General features: G+C 41.0%; 1 protein-coding gene across 4 annotated transcripts in view; it reads left to right on the top strand.

The window, feature by feature from the left end:
- Txndc11 (thioredoxin domain containing 11) overlaps nucleotides 1–17,683 on the top strand; it is a 66,959-nt gene that overhangs the window by 39,410 nt on the left and 9,866 nt on the right. For 2 of the 4 annotated variants that reach the window (XM_003477759.5, XM_063226544.1), the window contains 5 exons: nucleotides 3,519–3,631; nucleotides 5,828–6,028; nucleotides 10,518–11,307; nucleotides 14,149–14,291; nucleotides 14,626–14,735. In XM_003477759.5, the coding sequence (XP_003477807.2) occupies nucleotides 3,519–3,631; nucleotides 5,828–6,028; nucleotides 10,518–11,307; nucleotides 14,149–14,291; nucleotides 14,626–14,735 (1,357 nt within the window). Of the gene's footprint in view, nucleotides 1–3,518; nucleotides 3,632–5,827; nucleotides 6,029–10,517; nucleotides 11,308–14,148; nucleotides 14,292–14,625; nucleotides 14,736–16,945; nucleotides 17,645–17,683 lie in introns of all 4 variants that reach the window. The other 2 variants (XR_010039847.1, XM_063226545.1) reach the window with 2 other exon arrangements.

The following is a 17,683-nucleotide window of genomic DNA, read 5'->3' as shown; positions in this document are numbered from 1 at the left end:
GGGAGGAGACAGTCTGGGACTGCATGCATACTTCCTCATATGGCTGCCTGCTGATTTTCACTTCCATTGGTGGATCTTGCCTGCAGTAATTATTATGCTATTTAAGTGATAATTTTCTGCTTCCCTTGTTCTTTGTTCATTGTTAATGGAATTTTTCTATAAAGAACAACTGACTGTTCTCATTAATATTGTAGAGTAGTATATTTATTTTACCCTGCCACTGTTAGTTTTTCTTTTGCTTTAGTGGGTCCAGCTTTGGCCCTTAGTTTTCTCCTTTGTCCTTTGGACAGGCCCTTTTTATAAACGTTTCTCCTTTTCCTCTTTTTTTTTTTTTTTTTTGGTCTTTGAGAGACAATCTCACTACGCACTTAAGTATGCAGTTACGGCTGCCCTTGAACTCTGTAGCCTAGGCTGGCTTCACACTTGCAGTGATCCTCCTGCCTCAGCTTCTGAAGTGCTGGGTATCAAATGTCATTATTTGAAAGTCTCCTTAGAAGATAGAACTAGGAAATACATGTATTTATAACCGTGCGGATGTATACGTCTGTATTTCTCTATCACATGCACATGTGTATATTAAAAGCCCTAAGTTCTCTGTTTCCAGACTAATGCTGCAGGGGTCATTTTAGCCCTTTTTGTTTTTTTAGTATCAGGGATCAAACTCATGATCTCGTGCTTGCCTGGCAGGCAACCCAGCCTTTTTTTACAACTTTTGTTCCAACAATGACAATCCCAGTTCTCATTGTTTACATTTACTTACAAAGAAATGAGTAAGATCATAGTTCTAGAATTGTTTATTTTTGTGAGAAACCATTTACTAACAAGGCTTGTGGCATTGGTGTACAGTTCTCTGCCCTCCATTTGATAGTACCCACTCAAGATGATGCTTTCCAGTTTGTTAGGCTGCTTCTCTCTCTACCCCTTCACTGTGGTTGTTGTGTGCATCATTTACAGGACAGTTGAGTTCGCTTGTTAGTAAGTATATTACACATTGGGCCCTGTACATTTTTTTGGTTGTGGAATATGTAAAGAGTATGTGGGCACCACTGTGGCTGTAAGAGTCAAATACCGAAAGTTCTACTGGGGATGCAGCAGCCCCTCAGCCCTGGCTTACCCTCCTTGTAAGCAGTGTCTCTTTAATTTTTGTTTTATTCTTGTATCTTTTAGTTTGTACTATTTTAAACTCATCAGGTTTACATTAAAGATTGTCCACCTTGGGAGAAGGAGCATATTTACTTGGCCTTGTCCTCATTGACTGCCTCTTACCTGGGACAAGGAGGGCAGCAGTGCTGCAAGTGGGACTCAGGATGGAACTAGAAGTCATACGTGTTTAACAGCTTCATATTTTTATGCTTTAGCTACTTGGAAGCATTTAAAGTTTAATTGAATTAATTATGTTTATTTATTAATTTATTGATACTGGGAGTTGAACTCAGGACCTTATGCTTGCCAGGCAAGTGCTGTGCCACTGAGCTACATCCCTGGTCCTAGTTAATTTTATTGACCATCTGCTAATAAAGCCAAAAAGGGATAGCAAAGAATGTACATTTCCCTACAGTATTTTACCCAGCCTTTAATACTGCATATGTTATAATCACACAAATATTACAGTTTTCTGAACTGTGTAAAAAGAACAGTGCATGTAAGAATAAAATTTTCTTTGATCTCTGTCCCCCAGCATCAAGCTAGTTTTATTATCCTTTAAGGCTTTAAAAATATTTATTTATTTATTCATTCATTCATTTTCAGTTTTTCAAGCTAGGATCTTACTATGTAGCACAGGCTGGCCTCAAACGCATGGCAGTCCTCCTGCCTCAGACTCCTGAGTGCTGGTAATACAGGCGTGTGCTACCACATCTGGCTTTATGTTTTTGAGACTAGATCTGTCTTACAACTCAAGTTGACTTCAAACTTACCCTGTTGTCTTAACCTACATCTCCTAAGTGCTGGGTTTATAGACATGGATCCCCACATCTAGCCAGATTCTTTTTGTTTTTGTTTTTGAGATAGGATCTCACTATCTCAACCAGTGCTCAAGCAATCTTCCTGCTTCTGCCTCGCAAGTGTCTGGGACCACAGGCTTGTGTCACTGTGTGCTCCTTTAAGATGCTTTATGGGGGCTGGGGATTTAGCTCAGCGGCATAAGCACCTGCCTTGCAAGCAGGTGGTCATGAGTTCGATCCCTGGTACCGATTTAAAAAAAAAAAAAAAAGTAAGATTCTTTATGTGTTTCTAAACACATGTGCTTATAGGGAAAAAATAGTTTTATAAGTCTGAGACGTTGTTTTCTTTTTTTTTTTTTTTTTTTTTTTTGTCTTTTTCCTTTTTATCGGTACTGGGGATCGAACTCACGACTGCCTGCTTGCAAGACAGGCGCTTATGCCGCTGAGCTAAACCCCCAACCCCAACGTTGTTTTCTTTTTCAGAATATAAGGTATGCTTTATCTTTTTTACGTGCTTTTTCTCACATAAGTCATGATGGCCTGTTCATGCTGTACACATAGCCCTGTTTTATCATTGCAAACATCTTCAGAGTATCTGTTGGCAAACGTCCCTGTACATGACTCCAAATGCACAGATGTGGGAGTGTTGGCTATGTCTCTGACAAACTGCTCTCCCAAATACTTAATGCTTTTTACCTTTTGTGCTGGTACTATGTCACAGTACTCATTGGTTTTTTGGTCAGTAATAATTTGATGTTTTCTAAGTCTTGAATTTCAGGGAATTTGAAAGTCAAAAGTAATATTTTGTTTGTATTTGCTTTCCTTTGAGAAGAGGTTGAATTTATTTCCATGTAATTACAAGCCACATAATTTCCTTTTGTGTGGTTTGTCCGTTTTAACCATTTTTTCTTAGTGTTTCACATGACTTCTTTGTATATGTTAGATTTGTTCATTTAACAAATATTTATTGATCTCTTACTATACTTTCCCGGCCTTGGCGTAGGTACTAGGGTACCTGCAATAAAAATAGCCTCTAATCCAACATTCTGAAGAGGAAGTTGCACCAAGGAAAATCTAAATAAATGAATAAGATTATGTGTATATGCATAAATGCTATAAAGAGTAGGACAGTGGTTAAGAACATATTTCCCTGTGGCCCCAATGCTCAGACTCCAACCCCTGGACTTTCACTGTCAGGCAGGTGAACAAAGAAGCCTTCTTGGAGAAGACAGGGGTGAGATGATGAAAAGGAGCTAACCACCAGAAGTGTCCAGAGAGAGCAGTATGTGCCTTGGGCCAGCGGTGGTCCTAATGAGCAAGCGGGCAGACAGGTCAGATTGTCATAGATGGAGATGGTGGACTCTTTAGTGTGAGGGACTGTGAGAGATGTGTTACTCTCAGGAGTGCTTAAGGACTGCGGTCTGCTCAGGAGGAGAGTTTCTGCAACTCTTCCTTCCCTGTTATCAAGTAGCGCCTTGAACTAGGGGATTTATGCATCAGGACTGGATCATTTTGTTTGTGGATATTTCAAGGCATAGGCCTTTTCTTTAATAAAGGAAAAATTTTCTGTTTCAGATTACCTAGGAACAGTACGATTTGGGGTTATCACAAATAAACATCTTGCGAAACTGCTTTCCTTAGTACACTCTGGAAGTGTGTATTTACATAGACATTTCAACACATCACTTGTAAGTATTTTGAAATCGTGTTTGTAATAGTGCAGTGGTTCTTAACCTTGCGTAGGTCACAGACTTCTTTGAGAATTGGATAAAATCTATGGACACTGTCTAGGAAATGCACATGATTTTGTCTATACGTTGAGAATTCCTATAAGCCCATTCTAGATCTGGTGCCCCTGGTTAAGAGTCTGTGCACTAGAGGGCTCTTGACTGTAACATCTAGACATTCTTTGTTTATATTCTTAGGTTTTGGAACATCCTTGTTAATTTGCCTTCTTGGATAAAATTGCAGTTACCTTGATGGAGAATTATTACTCTGGGCCCTTATTCTCAGAGACTAAACTTCCCTGCAATGTCTTTTGTTCACTTGTTCCTTTCATGAAGCATAGTAATATGACTTGCTTTTCTCCTTAGCTCATGTAAGGAAGTTTTGAAGTTCTTACCAAGTCACAATGAGAAGTTGATGGCTTCTTATTCCAGAGATCCTTGATGCAAACATTGCCTCCTTTGTTCCCTGACTTCATTTGCTTTTTGGTGGGACAACCCCACTTGGCTATTTCTGAGCTTTGACCTGTATCTTGCATAATCTTGTGCTTTTCCTCTGTTGATGCTACTTACTCAGTCACATCACTGAGAGTTTATTTTTCTAATGTATTTTCTGTCACTTTAACCGTCATCAGTGTCGGTGGCTTATAGGTTATATGAAGATCAGTGCACTGGTCTCTTTAAATCTGGGCTCCCCTGGATCAGCCGTGCTGTTGGTCCATCTCTGGGGGTGCTGCTTGCTTGCCATGACCCTAACTTCTATGTTTCTTTAGGAGTCCAAATGTTGTGCTTTACTTCTTGCAGTTTATATTCCAAAGTCAAATGTATTTTTTTATGTTTTCCAAATAGAAATGTTTGTGATGGTGTTTGAGTATCTGTTTTCAAATGCCTTTCATCCCACTTTGAGCATCACTGCTGTGATTGTCTCCTTGCCACCCACTCACTCTCCTCATGCTTGTCTAAGCTTCTTTTGGCTTCATCTGCTTTTGCTAGCTATCATTTTCAAACATTCTTCACTTATAGCCTATGTATTATACATATTTGTAGTAAAGGAAGAAATTTTAAATGGAGAAAAAATGGTAGACCTATAGGAGACAGGGAAAAATACATTGAGTTTATTGTTTCATTTGGTTAATATTTAAAGGTGGTTGGCTTAGCAGTAGAATTCTTTTTACCAGAGAAAGTATTGGGATAACTGTATTTATGGAAACAAAAGCAGTAGCTGGATATGGCAGCACACACCTATAATCCCAACAGTTGGGAGGCTGAGACAAGAGGATTGCTGCAAGTTCAAGGGTACCCTAGGCTACATCATGAGCTCAAGGCCAGCCAGAGCTAATGAGACTGTGTCAGAGTTGTTTTTTTTTTTTTTTTAAAGCTGGTGGGTATCTTATTTATGAAATAATTTAAATCTCCATTTTGGAGGGTGTCAAATAATGAAATTATTTGAGCTCTCTAGCAAAAGCATCTCTAGAGAAATTGTTTGAAACAAGTGATTTATAGTTATTGGACTTTGAAAAATAATTTTATGTTCACTTACATCAACTGTTAAAACAGAAAAACTTAGTTTCCCTTTCTTCCATCTAACATAGAAATTGCAGTTCTGGGCCTTGTGCAGATTTTGGTCATTCACTGATTCACTCACACATCCGTTGAGTTCCTAAGCTGTGGTAGAATTTCATCCAGTCATTAAAGATGCCTGTAAACAAGGCATATGCAGCTCCTGCCTCATGGAGGCCGCATTTGTGGGCAGGGTTTGAGAGACCAACGTAACACAGCCAATCCTTGGCTTCATAATTCCTATTCTTACAGATAGGCCTTGGTCTTTTTATAAACACCTAGTGGTGGTTCATAGCTCTGCTGGAACAGGGTGATAGAGGTTGTTATGGTCAGGAGACAGGGAAAGTTGTGTTTAGGTGAGTCCGTGTATAAGGAGGAAGCTGATCTGAAAAATCACTTCCTGCAGCCACTATTGCTTTCTGACCACTTGTGAAGAAAGGCTGTCTGGAGAAGTGGTTAGTGTACAAGCAGTTGCAGTGGCTTCTGGGCTCCTGATCCTCCCTGCAGTGTGGGCTGATGCCCCTGGGGAACAGTGCTATGTACTTTGATCCTATCCCAACATGCTCATCTTGTCTTTATCTCTGTGTTGGTCCTTTGCAGGTCTTCCCCAAGGAGGTCATGAACTTTACAGCTGCGAACATCTACAAGTGGGCCTCAGAAAACCGAGAAACACTTTTGCAATGGCTGCAGCCCCATGGCGGCAAGAGTCTCCTGCTGAATAATGAGCTGAAGAAGGGACCAGCCCTCTTCCTGTTCATACCATTCAATCCATTAGCTGAGAGGCATCCCCTAATAGATGAGGTCAGAGTCTCAGTGGTCATGGTACTAAGTAGCTCAGATTTCTCTGTGTCCACACTCAGGGCTGTTGATCTAGCAGCCAAGTGGTTACCATGAATGGCAGCTGCAGTCAGTGGCACTGACCTTTCCTCCTAAGTGGACAGGAGAGCCGTGCCTAAGTCAGGGACTGCCCAGGCCTCTCTGGCCATATTTAGCTGCTTGAGTCTGTGGGGCCAGTTGGAAGGATGGGAAGTCAAACCATTCCTCTTCAGAGAAAGATCAAATACATAGAACTTTCAATTTGAGGAGTGCCAGAAACTTACAGATAGGGTTTGGTGTGGACTAGGAGATGACACTATCATGGATGATGGCTGGTATCATCAGGGTAGCAGATAAATGTGCAGCCCAGCAACCAGCTTCAGCAGCAAGTATTGGGACACTTTATTTTTTCCAGACCTTTCTTGTTGTACAGATAACCAGAGTGGCTTTCAGAGACTGCTGTCACTGGGAATCTGCCCCTGCCTCCTGCTTTTCCTGCTTTCTGGGGCATTTGCTCTGTGTGTGAGTTTATTTTATATGTGGATTGTTTGGAGGCACTTAGAAAGAAATAGCAGAGAAAGAAAGAAATAGCAGAGAAAGCCTAGGATTGCTAAATTGGATTTAGAGAGTTTTATTTTTTTCTTTCCCTCAAGCATCCTTTAATTGACCACAGTCAATTTCAGACAGCCAGAGTACCACAGACCAGGCCACACAGACACACTGCCTCTACACACACCCCTTGGCTCCAACCTGGAGGGATGGGCAGGCCTTCTGCCAGTTTACTTCTCCGGGGTCTTTGTTGGTTATTATCTCTGTTAGGAACCTTCTAAACTAGAGTCACTATCTTGGATTAGAGGAAGGAGAAGAGAGAAGTAGAATTGTTTTTTTTTTCCTCCTGTCTGATGAGGGAGGCCTTGAAGTGATAAAACATTTTTTTTTTTTTTTTTTAGAAAACCTTTACTGTGTAGGTACTTAATGAACTGACCACTATTTCATATGACTAGACTTTTACCTTTTCCGGTATAAGGAACCTTCAAGGTCCTTGTAGAAGAAAAGGCAAGGTTTCAACCATGATGGTAACTATAGTTGTGGATTTTACTTTCATTTCTGAAAGTTCCTTCTTCAATATTCTCCTATCTGGTTTGGGCCTACCAGGGTCCTGGGTGGGATGTCTGTGGCAAGAGCCCTCATTGCCTCCAGGAGGCCTTGTTTGGACTAAGTTCCTGATAGGAGGACCTTGCTTTCCAGCCCATTGTTCTTCCATGAGTGTCTCCCCTACACCTCATCTCTCCAGTGCCTACTGGCAGGCCTTTTTGTCACAGTTCCTCCTGTGGCTCCTGTCCTTGGGTTCCCAGGGTCCCTGTGAGGTAGGTGGATCCCCTCAACTTTATCTCATGGTTTAGACAGCCCTTACAGTGTTGTGAATTGTATGAATGAGCTACTGTTCATCTTTGATATTTCCCTGTTAGTTTTGGGCCAGTTTGGTAAGTATTTATTGAACACTTTGCCGTGCTCTCAGGATGTGTGTGGCAGTCTGGGGTTCCTGTTTCAGGCTACTCCAGCAAATCATGATCAGGCCCAGGTTCAGGGCCAGGAGGACACCCAGAGGGAAAAGAGGCTTTGGAGGGGTAGGGGAGGTATAGCTTGATCTTGCAGGATTGAGGGAAACTAAAGGAAGAAAGAGGCAACCGTGGAAAGTTGCAGGTTTAGGTGATTAGAAAGAGCACAGGTTTTATGCTGTGCTGTCATGGCTTACTGGTGAAGACACCAAAAGAACCTTAGAGGGGAGCACTGGGTGCTCATCTGAAGAGTCAAGAATTCTCTAGCAGTGGGGTTCAAAAATTCGTAAGAACCTAAACTTGGGTAGTAGAGATGGAGGTAGCTGGTAGGGTCTGTGATCAGAGCAGCAGCAGCCATGACCATAGCTAAAAAAGTCACTGATACACATTTGTACAAAAAAACGCTTTACAGCTTAAGGCAGTTTTATTGTACTTTTGTGGGCCTGGCTTTGAGCAGAGAGTTAAGGAAGCTTACATTGTTAAAGAAAAAGACTATTTGAGAATGAGGGTGATATGGTTGAAAGACGTGCCAGGCAAGGATATTTGAGACAGTCATGATGGAAGTGGTTAGAGTATCAGAAGTGACAGATGGTGGCTTCCTAAATTCAGGAATGGGCAGGTGCCCTTAAATGTATGCACCCCCATGGAGAAACAGACCCTGACTCCAGCATCACGTGCAAACAGCCAGGGGTTCTGAAAGGCCTCTAGAGAGGTTAAGGGAAGGCATTGTGTTTAGCCAGCAGAGTTGGTATAGCTTGTTTCCAAGCTAGGCATTTCTTTGTAGTGTTCATATCAGTCTGATAACCAGAAGCCTTGTCAAGTTTTTGTTGGTAGTTCACATAAATCAGTTGTATAGTTGATATAGTAACGGATGTAGCTCGAGTTGTTTCAAAACAGTTCCCTTCATTGGAGAGAAATGGGAGGGCTCATTCTTCAAGAGCATTGCTATATAGAAAATACTGTTTTCAGTTAAGACATTCTTCAAATCATTGCTTTGTGAGAGAGCAAAACTGAAAAAGGTGAGGAAAGAGGATTCTACTTGAACTTTTCATAAAAGATTACAGTAAATCTTGAAGTTTTATGGGGTATTTGGAGTCAGGGGATGGCACTAGCTGTCTACTGTTGCATCACTAAATGCCAGACAGTTGCAGGATGAGCATGGGGCAGTGGGGCCTGCTGGATCAAATGCATTTGGCCTGTTAGCAGTGTGCCACTGGAGCCTCATCTAGATAGACTTGAGGTATTTCTGTGTGGAAAAAGACAGGATTATCATCTAAAGTGACACTTTTTAATACCAAGAACTATTCAGTTGAGTTTTCTGTAAAAATACATGCTTTGAGTCAACTTGCTTTATAAATATTATTACAAAGCTTGTTTTTAAAAGTTAGAACTGCACTGATTAAATGATTGTCTGTACACACACACTTCACATACTTCTGTCACACCCACACTTAGTGAAATAAAATCCCAAGTGACCTAACACCTTTAAGCAAAATGGTAAGATTTGATTCATATACCTTTCTACTTCAGGAGGTAAATGCCTTTGAATTATAACTTGCTCAACTTTCTCATGAAGGATAAGGGTGAGGGTAGGAGGTAAAGTTACCCCATTTGAAAACAGAAAAATCTTGAAGGAAGAATTAATTTTTAAATTGCCAATCCTGATCTGAGGTTGGCATAGTTAATCTCATCAATAAAGGGAATATGTGCATTATCCTGGAAGACTGTGCCTTTTTCCAGCATTCACTAAATGTTATGTGCCGGCTTTGTGGTAGGCTCTCTGATAGCAGGATAAATATGCAGACCCATTAGCCTATGGAAAAGAGGAATGTCAGTCATGTTGGGGCTGTGTGTTTAAAGGTCAGAGGGAGAGAGTATGGAGGTCCAGTTGTGATGGGGGAGAGAAGGATAGTAGTCTGGAGAAGAAGGGCTGCCGAGCCATGCTGAAATCAAGGTGGGCTACATTTGAGGCAGGTGATGACACAGAGGATAAACTGAAGATCCTCTGAGTTTCTAGGTTTTTTGTTTTTTTTGTCTTTTTCCTTTTTATCTGTACCAGGGATCAAACTCACGACTGCCTGCTTGCAAGGCAGACGCTTATGCCACTGAGCTGAATCCCCAGCCCTGAGTTTCTAGTTTAATGATGCTGTTTTTTCCAGAGAAAGGGTTATAGGAGAGAAGTTGTAGGGGAAGATAAGATGGACAAATATGGTTTGCAACATACTGAATTGCCAACCTCCTGTCAGACATGAATTTATTTGGCAGTGTATATATTGTGACACATTTTGATCCACTAGTAGGGTTTTTTTTTTTTTTTTTTTTTTTTTGGTACTAAAAGTCAGGACCTTGCACTTGCCAGGGAGGCACTGTGCAGCTGAGCTGTATCACTGGCCTAATAGGAGTTGTGAAGAATAAAGGAAAGTGTACTTAACTGAGAGTTGGGAGATTTAAGTTCTGTCCCAGTTCTGTGACAGTCTGGACTTAAGCCCTGAGCTGAGCCACCTCACCTGAGCTGCTTCTCATGTGATTGCCTGAGATACCTTTCCCTTCTGTCTCAGAAGTCGTTAGAGCCAGGCATGATGGTTTGCAATCACAGATTTGAACATATTCTTGGCAACTTAGTGACTTAGCAAGACACTGTCTCAAAATAAAAAGGAATGGGAATGTAGCTCAATGTAGAGACCCTGGGTTGAGTCGCCAGTACTGCAAAAAATTGCTTGTTAACAGAGTGACATGTGAAAACGAACCTAGGTCTCTGTGCTGATCAGTATGGTGTGACTGCTTGGACTTCAAGGCTTTCTTCTATTCTATTCCTCTATCTTGTGACTTGACAAGGTACTTTCCAAGCACAGCAACTGTGCGCTCTCTCCCTTGGGTCGTCTTCCAACACTCATCACCTCTGCTCTGCTTTTCAGATCACCGAAGTGGCCTTGGAATATAACAACTGTCACAGGGATCAGGTGGTGGAGCGCCTCCTTCAGCATCTGCGGCAGGTGGATGTGCCAGTGTCACAGTCCCTGGTGCCAGAGCCACCGTCCCTGCTGCCAGACACATCACTGATGGCAGCATTGCCCTGCTGCAACACTGTGGTGCTGCCCCAAGGGCACTCCTTTTCCAGGACCCATAACATCTGCGAGCTGTGTGTCAACCAGACCGCTGGGGGCATCCAGCCGGGCTCAGTCAGTGTGCCACAGTGCAGCTTCTTCCAGATGGCAGCGGTTCTGGATTCCTTCTACCTCAAGAAGCAGACCTTTTATCATATGGCTTCGGACAGCATGGAATGCAGCAATTTTTTAACTTCCTATAGCCCTTTTAGCTATTACACTGCATGTTGCAGGACCATAAACAGGGGCGGGGTAAGCTTCATTGATTCTGAACAAGGTATCTTTGAAACCCCAGGCACTGCATTTTCTTCCCTGGAGAAGTGTAAGGCCACCACCCCCAGCCATGTTCCTCACATTGAGGAGAACAGGTATCTCTTCCCAGAAGTGGGCATGACCAGCACCACCTTCACAGGCCTGAGCTGCAGAACCAACAAGACCCTGAATATCTACCTTTTGGATTCCAATTTATTTTGGTTATATGCAGAGAGACTGGGTGCTCCAAGCTCCACCCACGTGAAAGAATTTGCCACAATCGTTGATGTGAAAGAAGAGTCTCACTATATCTTGGATCCAAAACAAGCACTCATGAAATTCACCTTAGGTACTAGACAATTTCCTGAGCGTAATAAGTTTTGCGTAGCATTGGGTAACTTGGATTATGGTGTCATTACTCCTAACTCTGGGGGTGACATAAACCCTGTAGCTAATTTCAAGTATTTATTTTGGTACTCTGCATCAAAGCCAGGGCTTTTAACTGAGCTACATCTCCAGCCTTTATTTATTTATTGCTTTGCATTTTGTTTTTTGAGACAAGGTCTCACTAGTAGTTTAGTGTTGCCTTGAATTCACTATGTGGCCCAAGCTGGCCTTGAATTCATGGCAGTCCTGCTGTCTCAGCTTCCCAAGTGCTGGGATTATACCATCATGCCTGACTTCATTTTAAGTTTTTAGACAGTTGGTCATAGTTTTAAGAGAATCTAAGTTTGTCTGTTAAATGGAACAAAAACTTCCTATTTCTAAATTTTGGAAGTTTATCAGCACATGGTGAGAAGATCTAACTTTATAGATTGGTAATTTCTGTCACCTGTCTAGAGTCAGTTGTAGCTCTGGTGACCTGGCAGGTATACCAGTCAGGAAAGTGAGAGCTATTTGGCAGGATATTCAGGGGCTGATGAGTACAAGCCATTAACACAGCATCATCCTAAAGGAGCTTAAGCTGAAACCAGTGGGAAAATAGTACCTTGTCTCCTTTTTGTCTTACAGCTTTGAGTGTAAGTATCAAGACATCCTGGCTTGATGGGTTCAACTGAGGTTATGTAGCAGCATTGAAGAATGCTATTCTGATCTCAAGTGCCTACATTGTAACAGACAAGTGTCTAGTGCAGTAAATGTCGAGTTGCAAATCAGCAGAAATCACTTTTTGGGAAGTTAAGGCTCTGTTATGGGAAAGTACCCCATAGCTTTGTTCCCAGGAGTTGGCAACAAGGAACTGACCACTGTACTGTTCCCAGGATTTTGCCACAGTCCCTGATATGTACACAAAGAAGCAAAATTCTAAAGTCCTGTTAGTTCAGCTTCACTGGAAACTCAGGGGAGACTGAGTTTGCCAGATGGAAAAAGGAAGAATTTGGTAGGGAAGGAAACTTTATTTTCAACTTGGGGAAGCAAGAGTGAATTCAAAGCCTGTACACCCTAATCTAGGCTGGGGATTTAGCTCAGTGGCACAGCACCTCCCCAGTAAGTGTGAGGCCCTGAGTTTGACTTCTAGCACCAAAAAATAAATGCATCCATCTTAGTCCATTTAGCTGCCCCTCTTCATTCTAGTTGATTCACTTTTTTTCCATGTTTGTTCCATGCATTTATATAAACCTGAGTTCTGTATCATATAATGTATTACAACCATGAAGGCTCTTGGGTGCATATTTTCTAAGAGCATCTTGGTGTCTTGTCTTTTTAGAAATAAAATTACTAACTTTGAACAATATGACTCAACAGGGAACGTACATATAATGAATCCTTTAGCAACAATAAATGAAAGAAAAAATTTCTCAATAGTAGATTGCCAAATTCCTTCATCTTAACAGTTACCACTTTTTAAAAAACCTATACATACAACAAACATGATTAAAGAAACAAGCCTTAGGGCTGGGGATTTAGCTCAGCGGCATAAGCACCTGCCTGGCAAGTGCAAGGTCATGAGTTTGATCCTTGGTACCAAAAAAAAAAAAAAAAAGCCTTTTTTGTTTTTGAGACAGGGTTTTACTATGCAGTTCCTGCTGGCCTCAAACTCACAGTGATCTTCCTGCCTCAACCTCCCTAGCACTGTGATTACAGGTCTGCACCACCATGCCTGACCAGCGTTTTTTTTTTTTTTTTAAAGAACAAGTTTATTGGATTTTCCTGAATTTTGTTCAGTAACATTTGATCAGTTGATGAACTCAGTGCGTTCACCTTGAATTTAAGGGCTTTTAGAAAGAAGCCTTTGAATTTCATTCCATCTTCTCTGCCTACTCTGAAATGTATATAACTCAGCTGTTCTTTGTTCTGTAATTGGTGGTTCTTAGGGATCCTCGTAATACAAACTATGTACTTGTGTCATTGTTGGCTGGGAGGACTAAACTCATAAGTCAACTGTCTCTGGGGCAGTTTCAGAGTTTAGATTTCAAACACTCAAGAACTCAGTCTTACCTAGATATGATAATTAAGTCTCTTTAGTATTCGAAGGACATTCTTCACTTCCTTCTCAGTTGACAGAATTTGTCATTGTTCTTTAGGACCTCAGAATGGAGAAAGAAGTGAAACTCAGATTCGTTGCTTCTCTAAGGCGGAGGATGCTAAAAGTGTCTGTGGGGAGAGTAAACAAACCTTTTGGTTTAAGTTAGGATTTGTATGAGTTTTACTTAGACATTTTTCCATTATATGTTAATGAGTTATAAGTTGTTTTTCTTTTTAAAAACTTTATTAAAATAAAAACATAGTTCCTTGTCCTTAAATTGAGTGTTTTACACCTTCCACATCATTGTGACTTGCACAATTGCTGCTTTTGAGTTGTTGGTCAAGGCCTTAATGATACAAATGAACAACTCTTGAAAAGATTGTGATAGCATATGCATTCTTACTTGGTGCATATTTGTGGGCCAGTTCCTTTAGGAAGGAATAAGATAGAATTTCTAGACTCTGAGTATTAGAGCGTCTAATATTGCATGGTCTTTGGCTATCCTAAAGGACTGTCTACCAAGTGAATACTACCAAAGCTCAGCCCAAAACTACCCTCAGCAGCTTTGTGCAAAGGTTTGCGTAGAGGTGAAGTGTTGGAAAAAAAAAAAAAAAAAAAAGAAAGCATGAGAAGTTATTGCTGTTTTTAAATTGTGGAGTTTAAAGTAGGCCAGCTATTTTCCTTGTATGTAGAGAAGACCTGATCTCATTTTCTATTTATTTTTAGAATCTTTTATTCAAAACTTTAGCATTCTCTACAGTCCCTTGAAAAGGCATCTCATTGGAAGTGATTCTGCCCAGTTCCTTTCTCAGCATTTAATCACTGAAGTAACAACTGATACTTTCTGGGAAGTCATCCTTCAGAAACAGGTACAGTGTCTTCAGAGAGGCAAAAATCAAGCCATTCATCCCTATTAAAATAATTTCCAGAGCTGCAGTTGTTGGGGTGAATGGTCATTTTTTGAGTACATACATATTAGCCACATGACAGTCTAATGTGGAACATAAGTGAATTACACGTTTTTCTAATTATAGAATGTTCTTAAGAGAACACATAATTGAAAAAATGTACAGATGTAAATTTTCAGTGTGATTTCTGCAAAGCTGTGACATTAACTGAATGCCTGTTAGATTCTAAACATAGCCGGGAACGAAAGAGAAGTCATTTCCATTGTGCAAGTAATGCCCATTTTCCTTCCCATAGGATGTCTTGCTGCTGTATTATGCACAGTGGTGTGGCTTCTGTCCGTCCCTCAATCACATTTTCATCCAGCTCGCCCGTCTCCTGCCAGCAAATACATTCACTGTGGCCAGGTAAGGAAGCCTGTTCTACAGTGCTTGGGCTGTGCTGTCCTCACTTTTTTGCAGCATAGCTAGGATGTAGGAGGATCTCCCACTAGCCTGAGGTAAGGTATAGTTAGATTTCACTGGTAGCCTTATGCTGGGAATACAGCCTTGTTTAAACTGACCTGGTGAATTCAGAGTGTCCGTGGTAGTGAGTATGTTTAGTACTGACCTGATTCATGGGAAGGCAAGTATAATTCTGTCTGCCTGGAATCATGGGAAAGGTGATGTGGGGGTTCCTGCTGGCTTGTGCTCTAGAGGACCAGCCTTTGTTTCCCTACTCATTAGGGAAATCAGAAAGAGTAATTGGTTGATAGCCACAGGTTCTCATCTTAATATTCCATGTGGGCTCTTGTATAAACAAAGACATTTTAATAGTTTTTGTTTTTTTCTGTTTTATTGGAAAAGCTCACGTGCAGGGCTGTTTTTTTGTTTGTTTAGTTTTTCGGTACCAGGGATCGAACTCACAATCTAGGGCTTGCAGACAGGTGCTTAGGCTGCTGAGCTAAATCCCTGGCCCAGGGTTGTTTTTTGGTGGTGGTGTTTTTGATACCACAGATTGAACTTGTGACGTTGGCACTTGCCAGGCAGGCACTGTGCTGCTAAGCTATATCCCCAGCCCTCACAGTTTTTTTTTTTTATACCGGAGATCGAACTCACAATCTTGTACTTACAAGGCAAGTGCTTGAACCACTGGGCTAAATCCCCAACCCTACATGCAGGGTTTATATTTGAGGTAGTAAGTAGTTTTGGTGGGGTGTGTGTAGATTTTCTTCCCACCCCTCAAAATATCCCTCCAGATAGATTAAATAGAAAAGAGAAAATCACAGGGAAAAGAATACAGCAGAAGATAGAATATTGAATATGTTCTCTTGAGACAACTTCTAAAGTAGAACCAGTTGAAAAAATAATGCAAGAAAGATGAACAGATGGCATTGGAAGTATATTCAGTGAAAACAGGAATACTGTACAGACTTTTCAGCAGTATCTGTCAGTGTCCTGTCACTAAGACGATCTGGAATATTTCAGAAAAGTTTGGTTGGGTCGTCACTCTTTTACTGAGAGGGAAATAGACACAGAAAGATTAGGTAAATCTCACGGAGGTACACAACCTATCAGTGGGAGGCAGGATTCACAATCAGGATTTTTACTCTTGACCTCTCACAGTTAAAGTGATGGAAAGACAGGTGAGATGAACTCACTTGAATAAGATATAGCAGGTCTTCTGTGTATGAGGACAGTACATAAGTAGGGTAATTTAAACCTAATAAATGTAAATTAAAACAATAAAGTGTGATTTACACTTATTAAATTTATAAATGCCTTTAAGTGACAGAACCTTGTGTTGATAAAGTGAAATTGGCACAGTGAAATGTAGCTAATGGGATGAATAAATTGACATAAGCCTTTTAGAAAGCATCTGGGCAAAATTTGTGAGAAATAACAAAAACAACTATTCAATACTGACCCAGTTAACTTCACTTTGGGGAATTAGGGAAATAGAAATTCCAGAGACGCATTAGCCAGTCTTAACATTCTTTGTGTCCAACAGTAGATGAATGGGAAGTCAGTCACATTGTTTGTTTGTTTTGAGACAGGGTCTTGTCATACAGTTCAGGCTGACCTTGGACTCCCTGTGTAGCCCAGGCTGCCCTCAGATTTGCAGCAGTCCTCCTGTCTCAATGTCCCGAGTGCTGGGCTTACAGAAGTGTACCACCACACTGGCTTTGATAATTTTTATTCAAAGCACTGTTTTCTACACCATTAATTGAGAAGTACACTGGTAAGATAACTGTCCTAAAGCTATGAGCATACAGACACAACCTGAATGAGAATCCCAGAAAGAAGGTACCAGTGGCCTGATGGAATTTGAAGTGGGTTTTATAATGCTTTTCTTTTAATCCAGTTTGCTCTTTCATTGAGGTAAAAATTAGGAATAAAGAAACCATTTGATTATAGAATATAACGTTTAGCAACAAATGCTTGAAAAGTGTTATTGCTGTTTTAAAAAGGCTCGTGCAAACAGGGGTAGGCATGTTTTTCTGTTTGTTGTGATGAAATTGTTTTCATTTGTGCCAGTTTTTTGTTTTGTTTTGGTTTTTTAATGAATTTTGTCCTTACACTTTCTGAAAACTCCCATCAAGGTAATGGTCCCAAACATTTCCATCTTTCGGGTGCAGCTTCAACGAATATTGGCCAAGCAGCTTTCCCACTATGACAGAATGGCCCCTTTCCTGGAGAATGCTGTGCACACTCATTGTCCCATCTGCACACGTGGGAGCCTCACTGCACATGTGGAAGTCTCGCTCAGTGCTGCTGCTGAAGGACTGACCACCCAAGCAGTTGTAGTGATCTACAGTCTGCTAAGAAAACACAGATACACTTTTTATGGCCTCTGTCCAGATCTATAATATGTAGAGTAGGATAATTTGTTTTCATAGAGGCATGATAATGTTCTGTTTAATGATTTCTATTCATTTCCTTTTTTTTTTTTCCTGATCTCTTTTTTTGTTGTTTTATTTTGGGTTTTTTGTTTGGTTTGGTTTTGGTTTTGGTTTTAAAACAAAGCCTCACTTTGCAGTGCAGGCTAGCCTCAAACTCAGCTGTGGTCCTCCTGCCTCAGCCTCCTGAGTACTGGGATTATAGGCGTGTACCCACACCCAACTTCCATTCATTTTCTAGAATTTATTTAGGGATTGAGATACTTCTAAGTGAGTTAATTACTCTTGAGGTGTGAGTGAGGCATTTGGAAAGGGGGTTCAGGTTTATTTTCAGGACATAATGTTACCACTTGGACAAAGATTTCCCAAGAGTGGAGTTACATGTCCTTAAGCTCTCGGTGCTTGGCATCACTTGGTGGTGTCCTCACTGCAAGGGAGGTAGGAATGCGCTAAGTTCTTCAGTCATTAGAAAGTTCC

This window comes from Cavia porcellus, unplaced genomic scaffold, assembly GCF_034190915.1.
Source record: "Cavia porcellus strain 051 isolate PalLab524CR breed Dunkin Hartley unplaced genomic scaffold, mCavPor4.1 scaffold_16, whole genome shotgun sequence".
NCBI lineage: Eukaryota > Metazoa > Chordata > Mammalia > Rodentia > Caviidae > Cavia > Cavia porcellus.
The sequence above is the reverse complement of the archived record's forward strand: the minus strand, read 5'-3'. Positions and strand labels throughout refer to the sequence as shown.